This window comes from Pholis gunnellus, assembly GCF_910591455.1.
Source record: "Pholis gunnellus genome assembly, chromosome: 20".
In the NCBI taxonomy this organism is placed as follows: Eukaryota; Metazoa; Chordata; class Actinopteri; order Perciformes; family Pholidae; genus Pholis; species Pholis gunnellus.
Genome location: NC_136547.1, coordinates 8,026,530 through 8,050,059, shown reverse-complemented (window position 1 = coordinate 8,050,059; position 23,530 = coordinate 8,026,530). Strand labels below are relative to the sequence as shown.

The 23,530-nt window shown below is 42.8% G+C and overlaps 4 protein-coding genes across 8 annotated transcripts in view; 1 reads left to right on the top strand and 3 right to left on the bottom strand.

The window, feature by feature from the left end:
• Positions 1-446: 446 nt before the first annotated feature.
• Positions 447-7,506, bottom strand: pks1 (polyketide synthase 1; the record flags this gene model as incomplete). The annotated part of the gene is made up of 6 exons (XM_079181135.1): positions 447-5,939; positions 6,039-6,220; positions 6,308-6,511; positions 6,951-7,111; positions 7,208-7,361; positions 7,449-7,506. The coding sequence occupies 6 exons, from the start codon at positions 7,504-7,506 to the stop codon at positions 447-449; spliced, it is 6,252 nt and encodes a 2,083-aa protein (XP_079037261.1).
• A 1,030-nt stretch (positions 7,507-8,536) lies between these two features.
• LOC306712271 (ATP-dependent zinc metalloprotease YME1L1-like) lies at positions 8,537-15,519 on the bottom strand. 2 transcript variants are annotated; one of them, XM_079181474.1, is made up of 18 exons: positions 15,326-15,519; positions 14,665-14,784; positions 13,958-14,126; positions 13,738-13,839; positions 13,538-13,647; positions 13,272-13,422; positions 12,974-13,081; positions 12,375-12,548; positions 12,090-12,242; positions 11,863-11,995; positions 11,696-11,758; positions 11,221-11,333; positions 10,905-11,060; positions 10,613-10,764; positions 10,377-10,503; positions 10,013-10,086; positions 9,557-9,643; positions 8,537-9,469 (listed from the first exon to the last, which is right to left on the bottom strand). In XM_079181474.1, the coding sequence occupies exons 1-18, from the start codon at positions 15,359-15,361 to the stop codon at positions 9,317-9,319; spliced, it is 2,181 nt and encodes a 726-aa protein (XP_079037600.1). In that variant the 5' UTR covers positions 15,362-15,519; the 3' UTR covers positions 8,537-9,316. The 2 variants fall into 2 exon arrangements, with proteins under 2 accessions (XP_079037600.1, XP_079037601.1); XM_079181475.1 differs by having other exon boundaries at positions 12,998-13,081.
• Positions 15,520-16,270: 751 nt separating this feature from the next.
• On the top strand, positions 16,271-22,117 carry mastl (microtubule associated serine/threonine kinase-like). Of its 4 annotated transcripts, none has more exons than XM_079181469.1 (13): positions 16,271-16,439; positions 16,579-16,716; positions 16,802-16,941; positions 17,038-17,126; positions 17,217-17,323; positions 17,420-17,573; positions 17,765-17,913; positions 18,159-19,187; positions 19,349-19,490; positions 19,606-19,620; positions 20,442-20,555; positions 20,681-20,782; positions 21,394-22,117. In XM_079181469.1, the coding sequence occupies exons 1-13, from the start codon at positions 16,272-16,274 to the stop codon at positions 21,549-21,551; spliced, it is 2,505 nt and encodes an 834-aa protein (XP_079037595.1). In that variant the 5' UTR covers position 16,271; the 3' UTR covers positions 21,552-22,117. The 4 variants fall into 4 exon arrangements, with proteins under 4 accessions (XP_079037595.1, XP_079037594.1, XP_079037597.1 ...); XM_079181468.1 differs by having other exon boundaries at positions 17,420-17,582; XM_079181471.1 differs by lacking the exon at positions 19,606-19,620.
• Positions 22,118-22,474: 357 nt separating this feature from the next.
• Positions 22,475-23,530, bottom strand: part of acbd5a (acyl-CoA binding domain containing 5a) — a 5,700-nt gene continuing 4,644 nt past the window's right edge. The window contains exon 13 of the mRNA XM_079181483.1: positions 22,475-23,530. This exon is cut by the window's right edge and continues 227 nt beyond it. The gene's annotated coding sequence lies outside the window, so the exon portion shown is untranslated.

Here is a 23,530-nt window from a genome sequence, read left to right as displayed (position 1 = left end):
TTCATGCAGATTACTTAATTGCAATTTCATTAAACTGGCAAGGTACGGCTCCAAATTGAATCATGAAGGTCTATTTTGTTAGTTTACACTTCCAAAAATCAGCTATACTTGAGTGATCACAAATGTTAAATATGTTACAAATAAATAACACCAATTCTTTTGTTTCATTCCAATCTCATGTTTTCATTTATTGTACAGATCTTCCACAGAAAACTTTTCAGCAACATAAATATATAAACACTACAATAGAAATCAGTACTGAGTTATATTCAACAATTGTGACCTAGCCAAGATGTCAGAAAAATCAACTATAAAACATACTTACTAACTCTAAAATACTGTAATAGATTAGTACAAACAAGCCTACTCCAAATCATTTCTGACTGAGAACAAGACCACAGCAGTGAGTGCCGTCTCAAAGTATTATTTGATGCGGTCCATTGAAACTATCCATTATTCTTTACAATAGCTGCCAAAGTGGCCAGTGTGCTGTTGGGGTCCAATATCTTAACCAAAGGTACATTTACGCCTGTCTCTTGGAAAATCTTATTCTGCAGTGTCATGGCCAACATCGAGTCAATACCCAGTGCACACAGAGCTGAGTCATCGTCCAGCTCATCCACGCTAACGTTGCTGATGTCACTGACAATAGTTCTCACACTTTCATGTGTGGAAGATAAATGCTGAATCCTGGGTTCATTACTTAGTTCATCTTTTAGCTCCATTTCCACCAGCGCTGACAGACGCTCTCTGAGAGACGCATTTTGTGAAAGAACATGAATGTGAAGATTTTTGAAGTTGAACTTGCATATGACTTGTTGCGGTCTGTTCATCAGAAGACACTTTTCAAGTGCCTCTTGGATGTCACACACATCCATTGTCATCATTCCTTTTGCCTCCAGGAACTTTTGGAAATGGTCTTTGTTCAACAAGAGGCCGAGGTTCAAAGGACCCCAGTTGATGGACTGTCCAGCAAGTCCAAGGTTTCTCCTGTAATGACAGAATGTGTCGAGGAAAGAATTGGCTGCCGCGTAGTTACATTGTGAGGCATTGCCAATGAATGAGGAGATGGAGGAGTAGCACACAAAGAAATCCAGTTTGTTGTGAAGTGTTGCATAGTGAAGGTTTAGAGCCCCACTCACTTTAGGCTGCAGCACCTTTCTGAAGAGGGCCTCATCAAGGTTTTCGATCAACGCATCATGTAGTACTGCAGCACTGTGAAACACTCCTTTGATTGGACACAAGGAGAATCTTTGTTCGATATTTGAGATCGCGTCCACGACCTGTATCGACACAGAAACGTCACATTTGACATTCATGATTGTCACTCCATATCTTCTCTGGAGGAGTTCCATTTCAAACTGTATTTCATCAGTCAGAGTACTTCTGGACAGTGTTGCAATACAACCTCCCCCATTATAGGCAATGAACTGTACTGTCTCAAATCCCAAACCTGAGAGACCTCCAGTGACAATATAAACACAACTTTGTTTAAAGAGTTGTCCAGACCCTGTAAGCAAAGGGATATCTGACATTTGACAATCAGGCTCTCCATGATCTAGAAGAACTTGCTGCACCGTCTTTGTTGTGAAGTAAGACTCAGCATCTGCATCATTCTGAGACTCTTTTATGCTAGATAATTGAAAAGTCTCTCTTTTCAAAGGTAGAGATACCGTATCAAAGCCTAATGACAATAGCCAATTAGAGATGTCCCTGTTTTGCACGTGCAGACTGGCTCTCTGGAGAACATTAGCCACATCAAGTTTATGAACGTGGATGTGTTCACTCTTTAGTGCAAACATGTTTGCGGAGAAGGAGGATGACATGTGATTGCTGTTAACAAAAATAATGTGTCTGTCATGACTTCCGCCATCATGCATCTCTTGCCAAGAGTGATCGAACGGGGGCAGAAAAACAAATGCATGTCTCTGATCAAAATGCAGAGATTCTCCTCTGAAATGTGACAGAGAGGAAACATTCCAGCCGGACCTGTTTGCCGTCAGGGCCAAAACTTTTATCAAAGCAGAGGCTGAGTTGGAGGAGATGATGGTCAGCTTCCTGTGTTGTTGTTTTACCGTAAACAACATTTTCTGCAGGATCTCCCATGCGAGTATGAAGTAAGACACACACGGGGACTCTTTCAGAAACGGGAGTCTCTTCGTGCTGTAGCACACAGCTTCGGGAATCATAATCTTTGCAGTGGCGGCAACTGGATAACATGAAGCAATATGATCTCCCACTCTTAGACTGTGAACATCTTTCCCAACAGCTGTGACAATGCCGCTAAAATCTAAAGCGAGAAGCTTGTGATTCTGCAACGTGTGCTTGTTCCAATACATCGTCTTTCCAAACTTCAAATGCGATGTGGTGACGGGAAAGTAATCAGATGAATGCACGCATACATTGGTTAGCTGAACCTCAACTGACCTCTCTTGGATAGGATTTGCATTTGTCTCGTACGGGATGGCAGACAAGTGAGCCATTCTGTAGGGATCAGTTGTCTGTAGAACAAAGTCACTCACATTTACTGAGTGCATGTCACCTTCACATAAAGCCCCGTCCCTCATGGGCGTCCGTGCTATTTTTGTTGTCAATGCTTGGCCTTTGCTGATCACAACCTCTTGTTCTTTGCAGGTGTTTATCACACAAACAAGCGTTTCAATGTCTTCACTGGTCACAGAAGCAAGGTCAATCAGTTGAAAAGAGAGACCCGCCATCTCTGCTGCACAAGCCCTTGTCATACCAGACAGTACAAAACCAGGACTGACATGGTCCACACTCATTTCTGTTGATCTATAGGTAATGACGTGGACAGTGCAAGAGCGTTTGCTCTCTTTTAAGGCTAAAACAGTCTGGCGAAACAGCTCGCAGCAATTCACCAAGCAGTCAAGCATCTTCTCAGATGACAAGTGACTGAGGTCCTCTACACCCCAGATGAAGAGAACATTTCCTATATCAGCGTTGGTGGTTAGTGTATCGAACACTAAATTTCGAACTTGGTCTGCCATCCAATGCTCTCTGCTCTCCACAAGTGCTGACTCTGGGTGTAGGTATGGCTTCAGCCCTTTAGCTACGCCAAGTTTGTCTTCAAAAACTATTGCTTTGATTTTGCGATTTTGCAAGTCTCTTGTGTCAGGAATTGCAGTTATTTCATTGTGGAAGAACCGTGACTGAAGAGCACTCGAGCAATTGCCCAAAAATGAGATCCTCACCCCCTTAAGTTCCACCAGTACATGACCCTCTGGGGTGGAAAAGCTACCACACACATCCAAGAAGTCTGGAGTCTCTTGAGTGGCTCGTAAATACATGACCATTTCTTCTTGTAGTGGTCCTGATATGGCTACACTACCGATAGCTGAGGGGAATCCCTGCTTTGCTGTTAACCGTCCAATAGCTACCACAGCGGTCATTTGCAAGAAATAGTCCAATAACACAGGGTTAATGAAATACTCATGAAGGTGTGGTAGAAGTTCACCAGGGACCTGAATTGCTGTCACAGCTTCCTTGAATTCAACTCCAAAATGCACGTCACTAAGCTGTTTGAAGACAGCTCCATATTCAAATCCTGCAAGAGAAAGAATTGAATAAATCTCTTTTCTCTTCATAACCAATTTGCACCTTTGGGAGATCATGTCAAGACAAATAGTTGGTTCTTCTAACAGCGGTTGGCCATCTGCACACCTGTATGTGCCGGAGGTATGTGTTGCGACAGAAGACTGTATTTTAAATGAACCTGCATTCTCTGCATGCTCCAGTGTCACTTTCAACTGATCACAGTTTGAGCTAAGTGTAAACAGACTCTCAAATCTTACACTGAGCTGGAGCTGAGAAACCGGTCTCCTGGGCCTTAAACTTGCCATCACTGAGGCATAAGCTAGCTCAACATAGAACGCGCCTGGCACAATGGAAACACCATTATTGTTATGCTCCCAAAGATACGGGGCAGTCTCTAATGAGAGGTTGCACATGTACTCTTTGTTATCCTGCTTTGTTTGGGATATGAGCTTATGGGGGGGAAAGGCAGATGAGTTACCACCTTTTCTCAAAGCTTCAAAATTCAATTCTTTCTTCGTGTTGACAAACTGATAGACTGGAAGAACTGTGGGCAACGTCTCACAACCCCTGTAGAGCTGACGCCAGTCCACACTGATGCCCAGTTCAAATAGGTTTCCCACGGTAGACACGATTGTGTCGTAATCTTTCTCTGGCTGGACAGAGGAAAGAACTATGGTGTTTTTCCCCAAAGTTTCATGTATGTTTCTTTGGAGAGCCCTACGAGGTCCAATCTCCACAAAGACCACATTTGCCTTTGATTGCTTGTCTTTGGTGGCAGCACGCAGTGTTTGCTCAAATAAGACAGGCTCTCGAATGTTCCTTGCCCAGTAGCTGCCTGTCCTAAAGTCATCATCTGAACAACTGTCTCCAGTCACCGTTGAAAAGAGTTTGCACTCTTTGTTGTTGGCATCAAAGGGCTCAATACTTTTCTCAATTTCATCAAGTATAGGATCCATCATATGGCTATGGTATGCTGCTGGCACATCCAACTCATGGAGGAAGAGATTTTCTTCCGTAAACATCTTCAGCCTCTGATGAAGGATGTCTATAGCATCTGCATCCCCTGACAGAGTGCAGGACTGGGGGCTGTTGAACGCTGCAACACAAATTTTCCCAGAAAACTCTGGAAGGAATTTTAATACCTTATCAACTGCTACATTACCAACAACAAGCATTTTCCCCCCTGTGACCTTACTCTGAAGAGTACTGCGGTGGTACACCACTTTCACGGCGTCCTCGAGAGACAAGAGTCCAGAACAGTGAGCGGCAGCAACCTCACCGACAGAGTGCCCAAGCACGGCATCCGGTGTGACACCCCAGTGTTTTAAGAGAGCGGCAATGCCAACCTGAATCGCAAAAAGAAGAGGCTGGACAACATCTGGCTTGCTGAAAACGTCATTATCGTATTCACCAGCAAGCCACTGGCTGATGCTGATGCTTTTGTGACTCTGAAAGAGATTCTCAACTGCTCTGACCTTGTCTCTGAAAATAGGAACATCTCTCAGGAGCTGCTTGCACATACCCCTGTAAGCAACCCCATTTCCACAAAACACAAAGACCACCTGGATGTCAGACCTTATTGAGTCAACATTTGTTTTCAATGCAGATGTTAGCTGTTGTTCTATATCTGAGAGGGAAGATGTTGGGAAGGCCTTCCTATATTTGTGTCTAGAATGACTCCTTCCACATGCTGAAGTGTATGACAGTGCCTGTAAATCAACTGATTGACTGCGGCAAAGCCTCTGGTGGATGTCAGTGATGGACAGGATAAACGATTTCTCACAGGCTGCAGATATTACAAAGAGTTTTGGACAGCTTTTGGGGATCTGAGTGGGTTCAGTGGTCTTTATGTACTCTCTTATAATCACATGTGCATTCGTGCCTCCAAAGCCAAAGCTGTTGATCCCAGCTACCCTTCCTATTGACCCCTTGGTCTCCCATCTTTCAGCTTTAACCGGAATACATATACTGAGAGCTTTTACATCTACACTGGCATTGTCTTCTGAGTAGAAAACAGAGGGAACAAGTGTCTCATGTTTCATCATTAGGAGAACCTTAATGAGTCCGGCCACACCTGCAGCAGATTCTGTGTGTCCAATGTTGCCCTTCACAGAGCCGATACGCAATGTCTCTGAACCAGGAGGTCTGGATTTAGCGATGACGTTTGAAATGCTTCCTGCCTCTATCGGATCTCCAACTGGTGTTCCAGTCCCATGGGCCTCTATGTACTGGACATTTGCAAGGTCAGACTCTGAGTAGAGTCTTTGCAGAAGCTCCTGTTGCTGAGTCATGGAGGGTTTGGTGATTGGAGTGACTGAGTGTCCATCTTGGTTGACCGCTGTTTTGCTGACGATACCCCATATTTTGTTGCAGTCTTTCATCGCCTTTGTATAGAAAGTCACACTATTAGCATGCAATCCAGTATTGTTTGCAGTTTATTAATGGCGTGTAATGACTATAAAATATACACAATGCTTTCTTACATTTTTCAGCGGCTTCAGGAGAACGACCCCGCAGCCCTCTCCTCTACCATAGCCATCTGCTCTGCTGGAGAAAGGTTTGCTGGTCCCTTCAGGTGAGATCATCTTGGCCTTGCTCAGAGCAACAAACACTCTGGGCTCTATTATACAACTGACACCTCCACAAAGAGCCATCTCACAGTCTCCTAGTCGAAAAAGAAATATGGAACATTTAAATATTGATTGTCTTGCCCTCAGGCATGACATTTGTAAGGGAAAAGGAAACTAAATACCTTGCTTTATAGCCTGGCAGGCTAAATGTAGAGCCACCAAAGATGACGAACAGGCACTGTCAATAGCAAGAGAAGGGCCGGTGAGGTTGAAGGTGAAGGATAGTCTATTGGCTGCCACACTCATGGCCGTCCCAGTGCCATTGTAGTGGGTTATCGTTGTAGGACTGTTGCTTCGAAGTAGCTCGTAATCCCTGTTCATCAGACCTGCAACATTATTATAAAAGCAGAGTAAATCACAAATTGTATATTTTGAAATTGTGCTTGCTTTACCACTAGAACCGCCATCGCCTGTGTTTTCCGATTTAAACTTTTGGACTTTGTTTCAATAAAAAGTGTGTGACTTTTCCTAAAAGTATGCTATTTAGCACCCCTATTGTTAAAAAGTTGCATTATAAATCATAGGACTATGGACAAGAGACATTCATGGATGCACATCAAGCATTAGACTTGAATACAATGGTTTCAGGACTGAGCGTTGCGTCCTGGGTTGATTGTGAATGTTGTTCTGAGTAGCAAAAAGGGAAGATAACAATAACAATAAATAACTGAACCTTGTACCTTGAGAATCAGTGCATTCTAACGGGGGTATACAGTGACGCCTGGCGGTTCTAGTGTTAAAAATATAATAGGTGATAGTGGTCACCTATGTAAACTCCAGTTCTGCTTCCACTGATGGTTTCCATAGCCATTCCCGCGTCTTCTAATGCCCTGTATGTGCACTGCAGAAGGAGTTTCTGCTGAGGGTCCATGAATTCAGCCTCTGCTTCAGTAATGCCAAAAAACTTGTGATCAAACTCATTAAAGCTGAAATATAAAAAAATAAAAAAAAGCATATCCATCACAATTCAAACAATTCGCAATCGAATTCTTAACACTCAAACTTAAAAAGACGATGCTTACCCTTCTATAAGAGCTGCTTTGGTTGTCTGTGTCTTTCCGGGTTTGCTATCATCGACATCGTACCAGAAAGTGGTGTCAAATCTCTCTGCTGGAATATCTACAACACAGTTCTTTCCCTCCAACAAGACCCTCCAGAAGTTGTCCAACCCTTCGCCTAAAATAAAACAGACCACAACACCTATAATTCACCTTAAGACAACTGGAAAAAAACATTTAGAAATTCAAAATGCTTGCATCATACCTCCAGGAAAGTTGCATCCAACACCGACAACAGCTATGTCATCGTCTGCGTCCTCCATTGTTCCTTTGAGATAGTTGTAAAGTGGCTCCGGGGTCTTGGTTGCTTTATTCTAAAAGCCAAAGTAAAAATGTAAGCCTCTCCATAGTGAAGCTTAATGTTCAGTCCTGGCTGCTGTCTTTAGCCAGAAGTAGAGCTGCTGTACCTCCCATCCTTTTTAAACACTGTGCCATGAGAAGGGACAAGAGGACACAACAAAGCTCTGCCTTGTTGCATCTCAGTTGCCTTCACCTGGAACTAAATGCACTAATTGTAACTTAAGATCATTGAAAGGCAGTAGTGACTACGTTTCTGTTCTTATTTCCACAAAAGAAAACAGTGAGTCTGCTTATCACTGGCAGATAACAAAGTCCTCTAAGTGGTCATTTCAACGGGAACCTGTGGTCACATCATCTCTGAAAGGAAATAATAAAATGTTTACTTCATAGTTCTTAAACACAGCATCATTACGGTGGATAAGGATGCATTGATCCGGTGTTAACAGATTCAGAAGGAGTCAGACATTTTTCTCCAATTTAATTAAAAAGTATATTAAACAAAGAAACCCTAGAACGACATATCAGTGGCCAACGAATCAGATACATGCAAGCTTATGAATTAATGTCTCTTGACAGTGTTAACAGTGATGAACCAACTTAGCAGTTCCCCTCAGCTTTAAGGAGCATCTTATGGTTTTAAGACCTGTAACTTTTTCTAATTCGGTCTCACTGCTGTCATCGATCTCATTTCCAGCAGTAGCAGCTGTTTAGTGGAAAAAGCTGAGTTATCTGTACACCACCTACCAGCAGACTGACATTAGCAACTTAAAAAGCCAGACATTTCACTCAGAAGTTGCCGAGAAGCAGGAGGAAAATAAATACTGAGACAGTATCTCATTCATCTCCAAATGAGCGCTAATGTTTCCCAGCTGCATGTGTAAATAAGGGACTGTTTGCTGACACATTAGCCATGTAAGCTACATAAACCACTCTTCTGAACTGAAGTGGCTAGTATCAATGAGTTTCACTTGAGTCATGTACCGAACACATCCATGAGTAAAGGTAACCTTTATTTGAGCTTCAAGAAGGCCTTTTAAAGGAACAAACAGGAGAAAAGTCAATCCATTTACACGCATACATAGTGTATATATATATATATATATATACACACACACACTTCTCCTCATTTAATGTGAGCTTAAAATAGGGCTTGAGGGCCTATCACTAATTTCAGAAAAAGAAAACACCTATGGGCACTTAAATAAATAAGAACAAACAAAATCGAAGCAACTGAAAGACAGTAAGAGAAAGAAACTAATATGAACAGCGGTATCACCTGTACCTTGCTACGGCCAAATGGTACATTCTAGATTGAGGTACTTTAAGGTCCTATGGTGCTCACCAGTCTGTACAAATTTAAAATGAGACATAGACGTACATAAAATCATTCATCTCTTCTTGATTAACTGTGATCTTTGCCTGAGAACCTTGTTATGAGACCAAATATGACCGATTCCATAAAACTACAGAAACCATTTGTCCTCAGGGTAAAGGGCAACAAGACCCTCAAACACCCTTGTGAACTTTAGTAGAATATTTATTTCCATCCCATTACACTGAGTGCTTTAAAAAAATCACTGTGAAACCAGAAGTCTTCTTTATAGGAAATGAAAGACAAATGAAAATAAAACAAATCAGAGGTGAAACATCATTTCAGTGTCATCTTCACATAGATAAAATAAGAGGAATACAAACAAATGAAATACAAGGCCTCCAAAAGGCCCGTGCGTCGTTTGCACAGCTTCGTATATACATGATACAAGAGTCGAAAGTCTACTGAGGTATCAGCTGGTCCAGTGATTTGCCCTCCAGCACCATCTTGATCTCTTTGGCATCCAGAGTTTCATGTGCCAGCAGGGCGTCCGCTAGGTTCTTGTGCTCGTTGCTGTAAGTCTTCAGGATGTTTCTGGCACGTTCGTACGAGTCCTGGATGGAAGAGGAAGCTCGGGGAGTAAGAAATAGATAAATATGTGCAAATTAAAGTCAATTTGAGAGCGCTGCGGGAACACTCACATTCAGCAACACCCTGATTTCCTGTTCGATGATAGCTTGCGTCTCGGGGCTCTGCTTGGTCACGTCACCGTAGGTCATCACACCAAGCTGCAGCAAAACCCAAATTACACCCTTTAGGTTGAACGAACAATAGACCTTCTCAAGCCTTAGTCACTCGTAGGTACTGATCTCCAGACTTAGGTGTAATTGTGGGTTATACTAATGTTAGAGGACTGCAGGTTTTCATTCCAACTCAACAATACATCAGTGTCCCAGTCCTCTGATGGAGACACGCATCAAACATTTAGATTTTGCAAGTGGCTTTGTGCAAACACTTGAATATAGTGTAAACAAAAGGTCACACCCCGCAGCAATAAAAGCCCTGAGAACAGCACTGTTTAGTGAAGAACTGTGTCTTCTATGTGAGTGGAGAGGATCACAATGTTCCCTCATTACCCGTACAAATTAAAACGTTACCTTGTCACTCATGCCGAACCTGGTCACCATCATCTTTGCTATTTTGGTGGCTCCATCGAAGTCACTGGAGGCTCCTAAAACGCACAATAACAGGAGGAGATTGGAACCAACGCTACATCACAAACGACTATCAGACATGTACTATACTCATTGTAACGTCATCAAAGTTGTGAATAAAGTCTTTGTTTCATACCAGCAGAAACAATGAAAATAGTGTATTTATCTTCATGGTACCAATCTGTCAAAATGTGTATTTTCTCGTACATACACAGCTCTGAGACACTTTAAAAATGTTATACAATAGAGTCGATCAACAGGACTGACACAAAAACATGGACTAAATGAACTTATTGTATTCACGCACCAGTGGTGATGTATTCGTCTCCAAAGATGAGCTCCTCTGCTACTCGACCGCCCATACTGACGTCCATCTGAGCCAGCAGCTGGGCTCTCGTCTCACTCCAGCGGTCGTTCTCCGGGAGCATGGACACCTAGAGGACAGAGACGAGGACGCAAGGGATCAGCTGGAGATTTAGTTTTAACAAAAGAAAGTGACACAAACGTTACCGCTAAGGAGTGTGAGAAATAACAAGAGCTCACATGGCCGAGAGTCGGGCCTCGAGGCATGATCGTGGCCTTATTGATGGGCATTGCATCTTTGGTGTAAAAGGCAACAATGGCGTGGCCGGACTCGTGGTAGGCTGTGATGGTCTTGTTCTTCTTGTCGATTTCAACACTCCTCCTCTCGGGGCCTGGTGTGACGAGGACAGAAATAAAAGAGTTTAAAACACTCGACTCCCATCCTCGTTTTCTCTCGTTGACTTGACATCCTTCTCGTCTCCTAACGAGGAGGTGCAGAGCAGATCTAAACCTGGTGTTGGTGTATATTCACCCATGATGATCTTGTCCTTAGCGAACTCCAGGTCCTTCATTGAGACCATGTCTTTCTCGTCCACGGCTGCCTTCAGGGCGGCCTGGTTCACCAGGTTCTCCAGCTCGGCCCCGGTGAAGCCCACTGTGCCCCGGGCAATAATCGACGCATCCACGGCTGTGAAAAGGGAAACACAATAGAAGAAGTGACCAGTGATCGGGAGACAATGCAGTCCCTTAAAGACGTGGCAAACAAAGGTTTTCTCACAGGTTTACAGCTCTGATTGCTTTTAAAAAGGTTTGAATTGATAAGAAAGCATTCGATGTCTGAGACCTACCAGGGTCCATTTTGATCTTGGAGAGGTACAAGTTGAGAATTTCCGTGCGTCCTTTCACATCGGGGCGAGGGACAGTAACCTGCATGTCAAACCTCCCTGGCCTCACCAGAGCGCTGGAAAGTAGCAGCAAAGTAGTATTAAGATTCACAGCACATAGTCTTCATTTCTGCTAAATGACGTGACTTTACTGCTTAAATTTTACTATTTTAAATTAAATACGAGTTTTGAAGAGTATGAAGTACGTTTTCAGATACAGAAACTAAATCTAGGGTTTGAATCATTCGAAGCAAATATGAGAAATCGTACCACTGCCGAGCACATTTTAATTCACTTCCCATGAAAATGTGTAAACCGGATTGTACGACTTTAAAGTTGTTGTCTAGGTGTAGTCGATAGTATATATGTACACAGAGTATTTTTTGTTATCCGTGTGCATGAAATGGTTCCAGTAGAATTATGTGGAATGTAAACATACTTATCCAAAGCCTCTGCAAAGTTTGTAGCGCCAATAACGATGACTCCTTCATTTGGTTTAAACCTGTAAAAGACCAAAACATTGAGTGGAACAAGTGAAACTTGTTGATCGCCACATTTTCTTTTTTACACTTTGCAGTTTAAAAAACAAAAAGGCAGAAAACTGACCCGTCCATTTCAGCCAGCAGCTGGTTGATGGTTTGTCTAGAATAGGGATGCATCGGAGACTCGATTCTTTTCCCGCCGACGCTGTCCAACTCATCGATGAAGATGACACAGGGAGCGTTACCTTTCGCCTCTTCTGCAAACCACAACAGAAGAAGAACAGGATTGTAGTTGTTTGGATACACCTTCAACTGGTCGCTCACGTTTTTTCTCACGTTCAGCAAACTTACTGAAAAGGTTCCTGATTCGACTCGCACCGACGCCCACGAACATCTCATCGAACTCTGATCCTGAGGCGTAGTAGAAAGGCACGTCGGCCTCTCCGGCCACGGCCCGGGCCAACAGAGTCTTTCCTGTGCCTGGTGGACCGACCAGGAGGATCCCTGAGTGGAGAACAGAGCAAATCAGTATAAAATAACAACATTTAGGACAACACCAATTGACACATGTGTGCGTTAATTTCTTGCACAATTAAAAACAGAAGAACTGACACGTGTGGAGAAGACATACAATACCTTTCGGCAGCTTTCCACCCAGAACAGTAAATTTCTGGGGGTTCTTGAGAAAGTCGACGACTTCTTGCAATTCATTCTTCGCCTCCTCCACGCCTTTGACATTCTCAAATGTCACATTCTTCGCCTGGATGGGGTCGACCGCCGAGTCGAGTCCAGATGTGGTGCGGAACCTCACTGTTAAATCCCAAAACACACCCGGATCAGTAAGAGTACGCCGGATAAACCTTCCACTTTCTTTACAGTGACAGACTATAACTGCTGGTTACAATATCCTTACAGTGGCACAAATGTAAATACGAAGATCCAAATCTATTCAAATTCATCCATAAAAACACACATAGTTGAAATAGATATTCAAGTATTACTACACAGCAGAGTAATCAGTCAAACTCAACATGCGCACCGCAAGAGAGGCCTCATATCTCATCAGCTACTGTAAGGTATTACCATAAAAAGGTACACATTAAAAACCAATATCAAATACTTAAGCTGTAAATGGGCTCAAGTAAAACAGTGAGAGGCTTCGATCTCTTTGGAGGGTGCATGTGGGGTCGTGAGATGATTTGCAAGCATGGGAGAGAATAAAAACTGAAACAAACCAGCATCAGAAAAGGAGCCTTTACCCGAGAGAAACGGGGTTCTTGATAAGCCGTAAATACCAAGAAGCAGAAGGACCAACAGGATCAACCTGGTTCTCCTCAGCGAGTCTGTAAAACGAGAGCACACATATTAGTTCTTCATGTCAATCATAACCTCCCTTTTGATTCAACTCAGCCACCCAAAGAAAACCCGGTGCAACTGTTACACTGACCACCAGGGAACCCTTTCATTATGAGGTTCCCTTTCTTCCTAAAATATAAGTGTAGAGCCCGATGGGTAAGTAAGTGAGCCACATGCCTTGTGTTCTCTGAGTGAAGGCCTGAGACTTCATGAACCCCTCAGTGAAACCCGTCTTGAAGGCTTCCTGCTGGTTAACAGGAAGGTTCTGTTGCTTCGTCAGCTGGTCCAGTGACTGTGCTTCTGGTACCTTTTCCCTCTGAAGAAATCCCTGTGAGGGGAAACGCAGTCGGTTGGTCAAAAATCCGCCCTTTTCGCTTCCTAATCCGCCCCTAATTATTTTGGTAACACGGATCCTTTCAATGGGTCCTGATAGTATCGCTGACCTTCATGAAGGATGGCATGTAGGCCTCTGACTCCACCGGACCGTCATAGCTAGACCCTGTCCGTCTGGTCTTTGATTGGAGTGTCTTGAAACCCCGACTCTGGACCCATACTACAAACAGAGACACACGCCGATCAACATTAAACACACACATAGATAAGTTACACAGAGCAGGTTAAGTGTTTAAAGTCGGGGTCTTACTAGGCAAGAATTGTAGCTCTGAGCAAGCTTCTCTTAGAGGACCGTGGTGTTGTCTGTGCAATATATGGGAGCCAAACACTCCCAACCTTCTGTGTGAAAACCCTGTCAGACAAAAAAAAAAAAAAAGGGTTTGTTTACATAATTATATGATAGAATATATTGACAAATGTGTAAAATTTTTCATAGGAGTAAGATTATCTGGGAAACCTGAGCCGCTCACCGTGCTTGTTGTGAAAGAAGCTGTCGGCAGAAACGTGACTCGACCTCCATACGGAGGAAACAGCAGGAGGTTCTTCTGGTCCCGGTAGAGGCAACAACCTGCTGAGCAGCTCGTCCAGCTGACTCACCCGGATCTCTGACAGGCCCAGGTCCCTCAGACTCACACTGGGCTGCGGAGAGAGGACGGCAAAAGCAGTAGTTATCTAAACCGTTCTGAGACAATAATTGCATGTTGCATGGCATTTTTTAGAGCATTTAAGAAGCTTTCTTAGACATCCTCCTCACCGTTATGTGCTATTATATACTTATGGACAGATATATTGCACAGGATGTGTTTGTTTGAACATGAAATAGACAATGTGGCCGGTAATGCTAGGCTTAAGAATAACTTTTTTAGCTTGTGTAAAATGTAAAAAAAAACATCTTATCAGTTCAATACTTTTATGGTTATTACTGTGTGTTTTAAGGATGATGGTATTGGTGAAGAGCTACATGAATCTTTTCCACTTGGAGGATTCTTGTATGAATAATGATAATAATGTCTTGTTTTGATGTGTTGAATCAACATGTAAGCTTCCTAACAGGTCAGACAAATTCTATGTTACTGGTTACAGAGCTATTGTTTACTGTACGTTGTCCAACGTAACCAGTGAACAATAGGGTAAAACATTCAAATACTGAGTGTACCCTCATGAATCCATGTCTCACCTCTTTAAGATAGGAACTGTGCTCTGGAATGTAGTCTTTGTGCAGCGTCTGGACTGAAGCTGTGGCCGAGTTCTTCAGAGAGTGGAGGGCGTTGATGAGCTGGCTGATGGGCACTATCATCTGGAAGGTAAACAAAGAGGAGGATGAGGAAGAGTCCTGATGGCGTCCTTCTGTCACTGTATGGACTTAACACTCGCATAAGTTGATGTTTATCTCATGTAAATCAAGCAGCCAGGACGGTGGTGTCAGGACTGTTACATCAGTGCACATACGTCAGACGTGTGACACCTGAACACTTATGTAAACTGAACACTTTGAAAAATGTCAATTCAATTTAAACCTAAACATGTCAAATCAGGTAAAAAAAAATCCACGCACGTGCCCTGAAACACTTCACTGTGATAACGTGACGTAAGCGTGGGCTGCTTATGAAGAGATCTACCGTTGACTTGTTAATGCTAACGTTAGCCGAGCTAGGTTGTCATTGACCATTACAGAAGATATATATACACACAACGACAGACAGACAGACAGAGCTCCTTGTTGCTATAACACCTCCCACAACAGTCCTTCCCGTACACCGCTGACTTTCTAACTACGTTGACAGAAGAATACACATTAGCTAGCTTAATAAAACAATCTGCGATCCAGTCTGGCTTACCTGCTGTGGCTGAAACGACGTTGACAGTGAAAACATTTTTAAATTCAAATGTAGGAGCTTAGAAGGATGTTTGCTGTGCGAGGAGAGAGTCCCTCTATCGAACGAGTCCTCCTGGGAGCGGGGTGTCCTTTTTGTTTTCCTTGTTACACAACTTTCAGCAGATTAACGTTAGCTAACAAACTGCAAATGGATTCTCCGGCATCTGAGGGTCAAATGGACTACAATATGACGTCATGTCGGGATTTACTACCGGGTGCATCTTGCGTCATTACATCGTACCTCTTGTGGACCCAAAACAGCCAAAGTTTATTAAATATCAGATCAATAAAAAAGATGTTCGACAGAAATATTACTAATATTACTCATTTAAATTGTTTCGTTATTTGTCCGACAGGGATAATAAGCTTGACTGTTACACAAGTTCTATGTTTAGCCACTTCGTTCGTGTGTGCGTGTGTGTGTGTGCGTGTTTATTACTGCCTGATCAAAATTAAAATATAAAAATATGAAGACAGATAAATAGAGAGTATTTGATAAATGTAATACAGATGTCAACACACAACAGCTTGGAGCAAAACAAAAAAACAAAAACAAAGAGAAAGCAACAAAAAATAAAATACAAAAAATAAATACAGAAATAATACACAATATATTTATACACTAGCTACCTCATTTTGATAAATCTTTAAACATTTATTAATTTCCCGTATAAAATAAATAACCGGCACTTAATTACAGCCCACATCAAGATAATATTAGGATTTTCACACAGGCAAGTAGTTGAACAACTAAATCAAACGGACGTCAGAGGACCCCAAAGAGCAGCGAATTCAAAAAAATTCAAAACAAACCTGAGATTGTTTTAACATGCAAGTGTTTACTCTGAGCTAGCTGGCTGTTACAGACGCAACCCAATTCCTCAATTGACAAACGGCTATTAATAAATATGGACGCCGAAGAAAAGCACGACTCTAGCACAAATAATAAGTCGGTGGAGGGTCCTAAACTGCCTTCAATCGAGGATTTCACCGTTTTGAAGCCCATCAGCCGCGGCGCTTTTGGCAAAGTTTACCTTGCACGGAAGAAGTGCAATGCGCGATTATATGCCATTAAGGTGAGTTTATTTGGACTTTAACTACTTTGAATCCACGATGCTCATTATAGTTTAAATTATTCTCTCTCTCTCTCTCTCTCTCTCTCTCTCTCTCTCTCTCTCTCTCTCTCTGTGTATATATATATATGTTTTTCTTTAGATGATGAAAAAAGCAGACATGGTGGACAAAAATATGACGGGCCAGATGAAGGCAGAGAGAGATGCACTTGCTTTGAGCAAAAGCCCCTTCGTGGTTCACCTGTTCTACTCCCTCCAGACAGCCACCAAGATCTACCTGGTAACACCAAGAATACCAAATAATGACATGTGCACACAACCCATCTAAAGTAACTACTTAAGTTTAATTTGTATGTGACTTACAGGTGATGGAATACCTCATTGGTGGAGATGTCAAATCTCTGCTTCACATCTTTGGGTACTTCGACCAAGATATGTCTGTGAAATACCTTTCAGAGGTTGCATTGGCTTTGGACTACCTCCACCGCCATGGCATAATCCACAGGTACCATTTTAAAGTCAGTTCATGTGTATAATACTGATTTATCCGCCTGGTGAGATGTATTGTGTGACCTGGAAATGTACTTTTTTTTGTTTTTAGGGACTTGAAGCCAGACAACATGCTTATATGCAACAAAGGTCACATCAAACTGACCGACTTCGGCCTCTCTAAAGTCAAGCTTGACCACGGTATGAGTCCCACCAGCTGGACACTTGAACAAATTGTGGGCATCCCTGCTTGTAATGTCTGTAATATTTCCTTTATTTCATCTCTGTCAGAGCTGAGTCTCATGGATATCCTTACTACTCCATCTTTGGCTAAACCAAGACAAGATTACTTCCGCACCCCGGGTCAAGTCCTCTCCTTAATCAGCACCATTGGATTTGTAAGTGAATTAATATAATTCTGCCTGGTGAAAGCTGCATGCGTTATGCATAGCTGTTGAATAATGACTCTTCCTTTTTGCTTTAATCAAACACAGAATTCACCTGCAGGAGAGAGCAAGCGTCACTGCAGCGCGTCCGCTGTGTCCAGTCCCATGTCCTGTGGCAAAATCAAACACAGGAACAGCTCTCTCGGTTCTCCCTTGATGAGGAAAAAAGATCAGCAGTACTCTCCGGTTCCTTGGAAAACGGGTCATTATAGTTAATCAAGACATGCACATCTTGGCTTTTTTCTTTCTTCTCTCCGCCCATTAATTACCGCTGTGGAATGACTGGTTACGCAGCAACTGGTTTTTATAAAAAGCGTGTGCGTAGCATTGACTTGTGGTGAGATCTTGGCAATGAAAGCGTGTTGAAACAGGGTGTCTGTATTGTCTCTATAGGACCCAACAATATGATGTTCAGCCCTCACAACATGGCTAAAAACCTGACCCCCTCGCTGCTGAAGACCAGGAAGAGGTTTGAGACGATGAGTGCAGGCAGCACCACCGACACTGAAGGTGGCATCAGTCCACTGTGGGAGTGTGAGGAGGTCAGTGATCTTAGACTTTATGTCATTTAAAGTCCATTAAACAATGTTATGTTTTGATTAGGGGAGTCCTGACTAACTTTGTCACCTCCAAATCTGAATTTTATTGTGTAGTTTAAAATAGTTCCTCATTGCAGACGCTTTAGTGACGTTTTTAGTGTAGATATAAGCAGATACAATTGGATTGGATGCTGATGATCTGCCTTCATTATGTGACATTAACTTTCCTTTTTATCTTTTGTCTTCAGAAGGAAAATGAATATGCTAATGAACAGAAGGGGAGAAGGCACTCTGAGTCCAAAGGGCCTAAACAGGCGTACATGGCCTTAAAGCTGGCCATGTCTGGCTTCGCTGACAAGACCACCAGCGCTCTTCCGGATCCAGACCAGCTCGCAGAAAAGACGCCTCGTGCAAACCAACCGGAGTCTGTTTCCACAGCTCCGGAGGAAATGTGTCCGTCGGCCTCATCTGTAAAGAGAAAGTTTTCCGACATGGAGAGAAGCCCCGAGCTTTGGGAGAGCCAAGCCAAGAAGAGTAACGCCGCTTATGAGAGATGCTACGAGATTCCAGGGGAGGCGGCGAGGTTTCACACTGGCCTCACTGGAACATTTTGCACCATCCGGATGGATGACTTCATGGCCAAGGGGATCGGGTTAGCTGAAGACCGGATCCCGAAGCGCTCCAGCCCCATTGTTGTGGCCAAAAGTCTGTTCGGTGAGCTGGAGGAGCCGACAGAGGAGGTGTTTGAAGACGGAGCCAAAGACCGGTCTCACTCGAGCTCCACGTCGCCACTTGATGGGAACAGGGACATTTGCAGGAGCCTGAGCCTCGACTCTGACGGGTCCATGCACGAAACGTCGCTCACTATCGACAGCCGGGCATCTGTCAAGCCAAGCAAGTGTTCCAAAAACAGGAACGCGGAGCAAGAGGGGAATACAGACTCGTCCATCACTGAATCGCTCCCACAAACTCCGTCTGCTGTCAACACCGAAACACCCAAACATGGTAACGTTGGCCGGATCGGATCTCAGTGCTCCTTTTTCAACCGGCTCCCCGATCAGGTCGCACAGTCGCCCTCGTTCCTCAAGCCGCGGAATATCGTAGCTTTCCGCAGCTACTGCAGCTCCATTAACCGCTCCAACCTGTCGGGGGTGTCCCGGTTTAGCGTCGGCTCTGTCGAGACCATGGACGTCTCCACCGCAGCTTCTCATCACTCTGCGTCTGGCATCGCTACACCAGTGCAGAAGAGACCGAGCTCCAACAGCTCGCTCTATCAGGTGATCATGCAGGGACACCGTTTAGAAGAAGGTTCTGGGCCGGCTGCACAGTTGTAGAACTCCTCGTAAAACTACCAACATTCTCATTCTCACAAAGGTTATTTATTGAAAGGTTTTTAATGACATTTTTGTAAATTCCTTGTCTTTCCTCCTCCCACCAGACTCCCCAGCCCATGTCGACCTCTCACACCCCGTTCAGGACCCCAAAGAGCGTCAGACGGGGTGCGCTGCCTGTCGTGGGTGCACACATTTTAGGAACCCCCGACTATTTGGCTCCGGAGCTTCTGTTGGGAAAACCGCACGGTAAGATTAGGAAATTCAAAATTCCCAGCACCTCCACAATAGCCCAACACAGTGTTACGGTATTGACGTTGGATGGATTGTAGTCCTTGTGACCGGCGTTCTCTTTGAGTTTCAGGAAGTTGTCGGTGTGGTAAGTTTAACATGATATTGCTGTTTGTGCAAGCGAGCTTGCATGTTCCCCCAGCCTGCTAATGCGCTAGAGGGAATGAGCTGATTCTTCCCCCACTGGTTCTGTTTCTGCCCTTTTGATTGGTGAACAAACTGTGGGCCTGATCAGGCAGCATTTGTGATTACAAAGGTTTATAAAAAATGGGATCGTCTTCTAACATGAAGCTAACAACATTAACAGTTGTGAAATCAGGCTGATGTGCTTTTAACTGGACAGAAGGGTCTTTCTGCTCTTAAGGTCTGCAGATTTTGGGTCACGGTGAATATGTTATGGCACTGGCTTTATTTTTTACATTTAGCAAAATGTCATCTAATAATAACCTATTGATTGCACATGCTGCTATTCATTCAACACGGCGAGGGCAGTGTTTCCTGTCAGTAGCACCATGCCATTTTGTAGCGTGATTGCTGCTATTTGAATTCATGAACAGTCCGTCTGTGACATGAAGGATCCCGTGTGGCAGCGTTTATTCATCAGCTGTCAGGGGTTTTATAGAAACTCAACAATGGATGGTTGTGATAAATGTAATTTAAAATCCTTGAGAGGCACAATTACTTCTTTAGAACCACAATGCCAGCACACAAATCAAGGGTTGTGTGTGTTAATAACCGATATCTCATGAAGTGAATGAGTCTATATCCATAACTTCAACCCCTCCATCCTCAACCTAACTTAGTCCCTGCTTCTGCCACCGCAGTACACTTATTCCACTCTTAACGGGAATCTGATGTGTTTGGAGGCAGCAGCTGTATGAAATGTGTCTTTTCTTGGCTTCCGTCCAGACTGCATGGTGGATTGGTGGGCGCTTGGTGTGTGTCTTTTCGAGTTCCTCACAGGCGTGCCACCTTTCAACGACGAGACTCCTCAGCTGGTCTTCCAGAATATTCTCAACAGAGGTGGGTTTGGTTTTCTTGTACAGAAACATCCAAACATAAAACCGCAAAATCCTCTTGAATATGTAATCTACATAAAGCCTGCTCTTGATTATCAACATGCCTGACGTATTGGTGGCAATGTTTAGATATCCCCTGGCCTGAGGAAGAGGAGGAACTGTCTGTAAACTCAAGAAAAGCGATTGAAATTCTCCTGACCATGGACATGACGAAACGAGCTGGTCTGAAGGGTGAGGAGCACTTTTATCTTTTTATTTCTCTAAATTTAAAGGAGCAGTGTGTTAGAGATACTGGCCTCTAGTGGTGAAGTTGGAAATTGCAACCAACTGAACACCTCTCCCTTTCCAAGCATGTCTGAGAACTACGGTGGTCTTCAGGTAGAATAGCGCAAAAGGCTTTCTCTAAATCCATTGTTTGGTTTGTCCCTTCTGAGCTACTGTAGGAACATGGAATGCAACTCGCTCTTGTGACGATATGAAGGGCTCATTCTAAGCTAATGAAATTACAACAATGCTTAGTTTCAGGTGATTATACACTAATGAAAAACATAGTTGTATTAAGAGCATTGTTCTAAAAACGTAATACCTGATAATTCTTCGTAATCCAATTTTTCAGATTCTTCTTATGCTACCTTCTTTGAACAACTAATGTTTATGTTTTTAACACATTATGTATGAGAATTTCACTCACATTTCTGTGGTAAGAAATATAAATATTGGGCCTTTTTGCGTATTTGTAGTCAGGGAATTGTCACATAATCAAATGCTGATATTGGCCTTAGCTTCAACACCTGTTCTCAGTAAATCTAATTTTTATTATTTATTATTATCATTTTTGCCAGAACTCAAGCGTCACCCCCTGTTTGAGGGCTTGGACTGGGACAACCTGCAGAACCAGCCGATGCCTTTCATCCCTCAGCCAGAGGACGAGACCGACACCTCGTACTTCGATGCGAGAAACAACGCTCAGCACATCGCCGTGTCCGGCTTCAGTCTGTAGAGGTTTTTTCAACAGCTGAGAGCTTTATGAAAGCAGCGGTCCACGGGTGAAATTCAGATTCGCATTCGCAGTAATGATGTGGATTCTGATTTATGTTCAAGGTTGTAATATTGTTTTTAAACACATTTTACTTATGTGGAATCACCGGTCATAAAACTGAATCCGTTGACTGCTCAGTTAGTTATGATTATGCATTGCAGAAACTTATTTTAAAACTAGTATTTGCTCCTTTACCTTTTATAATAGGCTTTGATTTCTGTTGAAGTATTGATTAAATGATAACTTTATATGTACGTTCATGTGGCGTTGCTCCGTGGTGTTGAGCCTCAGAGACGATCCATGTTTTGCTGCTCTGTTCATCATTGTAATGTTCCCCTGCTGATAAGCAGACTGGGTGGGCGGGCCCCCTGAATTCCTCTTTAAGGGTACAATACTGCTGAATAACATGGTAATATATTCATGAATAATCTATTTTATATGTAAATTTTAAGAGTAGAGTACTTTGTGTTGTAATAGAAGTTTCTTTGCTGCTTTTATGTCACTTGTTTGTAATTTTGTCTGGTTTTTCACACTACAAGTTCTTTTAGATAAGTTCACAGCTGCTTGTGACATTTTCTTCTTCATTCTAAGAAAAAATACAAATAAAATCTTGTTTGTAACTCAAACATCAGTGGCTTATTTGATAAAAATCTAAACTGTTTTAAAGGACAGTGTGACTTTTTGTAATATTTGCTTTATTACAGAGAGATGAGATCAACACAACTCTTACTTTTGTCTGTTTTGTGCTAAGCTAACTGTAGCATTCTTCCCATACATGAAGTCGTTTTCAGTCTTCTCATCCAGCTCTCAGACAGAAAGCGCACAAACAAATTTTTCCAAAAATATCGAACAATTTCTTTTGAAATAATCTGGACGAATTAAAATATTTAACAAACTTTATTTGCGGCTTGGATTATCACATGCAAACACCACTCTGTCCACAGGCAGAGAAGGTGAGAAGCCTCAGCACATTTCAGTAGAAAGGTAAAGTATTATTTATTAAAACATAATGGCTCTGGGAAATATTAGTGCTATTGTAGATGCAAACATTTGTCCATTATATAGTATTCTACATCATGGAAATGCAATTAAAATACTGCATTTGAATCTGAACTGTACAGCTATTGTATACAATTTACATAGATCTCACTGCTTTGCAAAACCATTAATGATTAATATCACTCACACGAAATCTTTCCACAATATGATTACAAACATATTACATCACACATTAAAATCTGGACGGCGTCAACAACACGGTGACAAGAGATTCTCACCAGGTCGCATGATTAATGTTAATTTGGTCCAGCGCTGGAACGGTTATGCTACAATCTGTGAATGTAAGAAACCATAATGCCGCCTACAGTATGAATGTACCTTCTGATGTTCAGGCACTTCTTCTATTTGGGAAACGATGTTGAACGGAGAGCACTTCTTTGACGTAAAGCACAGACTGATATGCAGCAGGGCAGGTGACGAAGACATAGACAACGCTGTCTAACATTTAGCGGCTACTTCAACCTCATTTATACGGCTGGAATCTGGCCAGCAGCGCCTTCATCTTAACCTGCTAAAAGCAATAAATATCAACTTATTATCAGAATTTAAAAGAATCTCACATATCAATACATTACTACATTCAATCCTCCCTTCTAAACTACACAACAGTTGTATTATAGCAGCATTGTCTGGGCAACTAATGAAAGATAATCGTCAGAATTTATAACCACATTGAGCGTTAAGCTGAAAACTACAAAGTATCTCATCTATTTTATGTGCAACACAGCCGCCTTAGTTCTGGGAGTAATTGAGAAGCCGCTGCAGTTCAGGTTTATTAAAACGCTGACGACACGTCGTCTGTAAGTTTCCCCCTCTCAACACAAACCAGTCGTTACAGAGACAAAGATCCCAGTGCAGCGGCGTCATCCTGAAAAGCTTGT